This window comes from Gossypium hirsutum, chromosome A03 (assembly GCF_007990345.1).
Source record: "Gossypium hirsutum isolate 1008001.06 chromosome A03, Gossypium_hirsutum_v2.1, whole genome shotgun sequence".
NCBI lineage: Eukaryota > Viridiplantae > Streptophyta > Magnoliopsida > Malvales > Malvaceae > Gossypium > Gossypium hirsutum.
In genome coordinates, this window is record NC_053426.1 from 5762829 (window position 1) to 5766901 (window position 4073).

The following is a 4073-nucleotide window of genomic DNA, read 5'->3' on the forward strand; positions in this document are numbered from 1 at the left end:
AAGTAAAAATGCGTCGTATGAAACACATTTTCAGGTGACATGTCACAAGGCAGGACAAAAAAAGCTCCCCCAGTATATGCTTAATTTTCCATATATATGTATATTATAAATTTGGTGAATTGTTTTCTTTTTTTTCAGCAAATATAGAGTTGTCTGTGGATTGGGCCGGACCCTAACAAAATTTTAAGCTCAGGCTTGATCCGACCCGAAAAATGGGTCTAGATTTTTTGTCAAAGCTCGAACTGGATAAAATGCTAAAATCTAAGCCCGGCTCATATTATTTTTTATTTTTATTTTATATATTTTTTTAAAAAATACAATACACCAAATACACAAAAAATAATAAATAAATATTTCCCAACAAATTAAAAATAAATTTAAAAAAAAATCTTTATTACTTAAATAATACCAAGAGAAGTACAACTTAACAATAAAACAAGTGTTATACAATATTCAAATATTAACAATAAAATAGTGGCAGCATAATAGTGACATTGTAGCAAAATAGTGGAAAAAAAATGGGAAAACAGCAACAAAAACAACAGAATTTTTTTATTGAAAATTTAGACCGGGTCAAGCTCGGGTCAAACAACTTTACTTAAGGCCCGACCCATTTTCTAAATATATATATATATATATATATTTTTGCTTAATTCTATTTTTTGAGCGGAACTTTCTACTGGAGCTAGGACAATGAATATGTTTATTGAAATTAAAGGCAAAATAATATCATGAAAGTTGCAAAAAACCCAATAAAGAGAACAAATCACGAAAGCAAATACAAAAGACAAGAACAACATGGCAACCAAGGACCAATCAGACTCCTTGAGAAGCATCAAAATGAACTAAAGATGCCAAGACACTAAAACAAAACACCAGCCATTACCAAAAAATTGCAGCATATCTTTAGAAGAAAGGAAAGGTTCATTGTTTCACTTGAATTAGTAACATTTCAACTTTTTGAAAATTTAAAAATAATTGAGTAATCATATTATGCTTTATAAAAAATTAAAGTAAATAATTCATCAATATATATAATGTTTTTGAGCCTAAACTAAGTATAAAAATATATATATATTGTTGGTTTGAGTTTATTTTTATAAATTTGAAAACTGCTCTGTATGTGAATACTTTATCTTTTAATATAATTTAAAACCGAGATAATTGTATCAAATATTCTCATACTATGATTCTCATTTTAAATTGGTCTTTAAATTTTAATATGTTTTAATTATATCCACAACCTATTGATGTTATATTAATTAGGTCTTGTTATGTATTCGTGATCACCAACTTGAAACCCAGATAAAGTCCAGTCGCCTACTCACGGCCCGGTTGAGCCCTACTAGTTGGATGCGTGCAAGCCTTGTAGTGGGGGTTTGCCAGAAGGGCTTGCAAGGGGAATTTGCGATCCCAGTTCGCATGTGGCGGGCTACGAAGTCTAGCAGGCAAACTAAAACAACACACGTGTCCTACGTGCATAAAGCCTATCAAGAACATCAATACCATGACCAATAACCATGTATATAAATATTTGATTGTCCCTTTCAATGAGGCACGACGAAAAAACACTCAACAAGTCTTTTCATTATTGAAAATGTTAATTTAACCATTAAATGTCACATGAACTATTATAGTTACAATGAAAATTTTAAAGAAAAGTAAAATGTTGCAACGTGATTTTTAAAATTAAAAATTAAAAATAAAGTAAAACTGAAGAGAGAGAGAGAATGATAGTTTCTGTAAAAGCAATTTGAAAATCTCAAAACCAAGATTTTTACAATATTTATTTTTTTTTAAAATTTTTATTTAAATTATATTGCATAAGATCTGAGTGTCATTCATCGATTAAATTAATGATTTTAGTAACAAAAGGACCTTATTAATATAACACCAATAATTTAGATATAATAAGAATATTTTAAAATTTAAGGACCAATTTAAATTAAAGATCATAATTTAAAAATATATGATGCAATTAACTCTTTAAAAACCACAAAATATCTTAACTATATTATTTGGAATAATTTAATAAAAAGTTATCACTTATATATCAATGATATGATAACTTTAAGACAAAGGGAATTCATAATTAAGCAAATATATTAACTTAATAATAATAAAATATATCAATTAAATTTTAACTCGATTTATATTAATATTGTTATTAGTGATTCATCTTCATTTTTCTATAATGAAATTAATTAAAAAAAAAGAAAGAGATAAGATAGTAATTATATTATCATCAAGTCAATTAATTTAAAATCTTTTACTTAATTAGACTAGATACGATATAATACTCACCCGTATAAGCCATCCACTCAATCCACGTTTGAATCCATACATACATGCATACATACATCCACCCATCATCATATCAGCATTTAACTCTACCATAGTACCATCCCATCCCACAGTCTTTAAATACTGCAACTCTCTACACCTTCCTTTCCTCCTATTGTCCACTCATCAAAAAAACCCAATTCATCATAACGTAAAAGGGTTTTTCGATTCACAATGGGGGAGGTCAGTTAAGCAACAATTTATTTCATTTCTCCCATCTCTTTTAATCTCGGTTTTTCTTTTTTTGCCGTTTCATTTCCTTAGATTTATAGTTCATGACTTACACACCATCTCCTTATCTTGTATCTTTGTTGCAGAAAAAGAATGGAAACAAGAAAGGAGGGAATGAAGGAGAAAAGAAGGAAAAGGGTTCTTCGAACTTCGTTTTCAAAGTCGATTGTCTTTGTGAAGGATGCTCCTTCAAAATCCTCAAATGCATTCGTAAATTTCAAGGTATTATTCATGTTTTAACGTTTTAAATTTCTGTTTTCCCGCTTGGTTTTCCCGTTATTCACTCTGGGTTTTCTCTGTTTTTTTATGGAAGGGGTGGAGACGGTGAAAACAGAGAGCAACTCGAACAAAGTGACTGTAACGGGAGCTGTGGATCCGGCCGCCATTAAAGAGAAACTCGTGAAGAAAACGAGGAAGAATATTGACCTCGTTTCTCCTCAGCCGAAGAAAGATGATAACAAAGAAGAGAAAAAGGAGAAAAAACCAGAGAAAAATCAAGTTTCTGATGAAAATAATAATAAGAAACCAGAGAAGAAACCCAAAGAGGTAAACGTTTTACATGTTGATCTCGAATGTGAAAACTGAAAAAGTTTGTTACTAATTTTATTGTTTCTATTTGAATAATTTTGATTCAGCCCCCTGTAACGACGGCAGATTTGAAGGTGCAACTGAAATGCCAGTGCCAGGGATGCATTGTTAAGATTCGCAAAATCGTGTCCGATACCAAAGGTGATGACCCTTTTATGTATTTTTGACTGTTTGGTAGGTTGCTATAAAGGCGGCGTGCGTTAAGATGTTTTAATTTATGGGTTTTTTTAAAATATTTTTTTGACGGCATTGTAATTTGCAGGTGTGCATGAGTTCAAAGTAGACGAGGTGAAGGAGATGGTCACAGTGAAGGGGACTATGGATGTTAAGGCCTTGGCTGAGGCATTGAAGGACAAGCTGAAGAAGAGTGTTGAGATTGTGCCACCTAAGAAAGAGAAAGATGGCAAAAATGAGGGTGGCGAGAATGGTGGCGGCGGTGATGGAGGGAAAAAGAAGAACAAAGGTGGCAATGGCGGTGCCGAAGATGGTGGACATGGTGGTGGTGGTGGTGGTAAGATGGAAGGGAGCAAGATGGAATTTATGGTTCAACCCCAATTTGGATACATGCCCGCTTACTCGGGATATGAGCACCCGGGCTATGGGTTCGGTTACGGGCACGGCTACTCCGGGTACGTGCCGGGTTACCCAGTATCTGTTCATCCTCCTCACCACATGTTCAATGACGAGAACCCTAATGCTTGTGCCATTATGTGAGGAGAAATGGATTTTTAATAGCGTAGAGTTTTATGTTAAGGAATGTGTAAATAAGAAACAGAGAAGCAGAGAGTTTACTTGGAAGTCAACATTTTGGGTTAAACTTGGATGGCAGTTTATAAAATGTTAATTTTAGGGTTTTGATATTGTAATTTGGTGTTGCCATTTTCAATGCGATTAGTGTTGTTTTGCGCCTA

General features: G+C 32.6%; 1 protein-coding gene across 1 annotated transcript; it reads left to right on the forward strand.

Annotated features, from left to right (window-relative positions):
- Positions 1 to 2387: 2387 nt before the first annotated feature.
- Positions 2388 to 4073, forward strand: LOC107963911 (heavy metal-associated isoprenylated plant protein 3). Its single transcript, XM_016900461.2, has 5 exons — positions 2388 to 2526; positions 2661 to 2796; positions 2888 to 3120; positions 3210 to 3303; positions 3425 to 4073. Exons 1-5 carry the CDS (start codon positions 2518 to 2520, stop codon positions 3874 to 3876), a joined length of 924 nt encoding a protein of 307 aa, XP_016755950.1. The 5' UTR covers positions 2388 to 2517; the 3' UTR covers positions 3877 to 4073.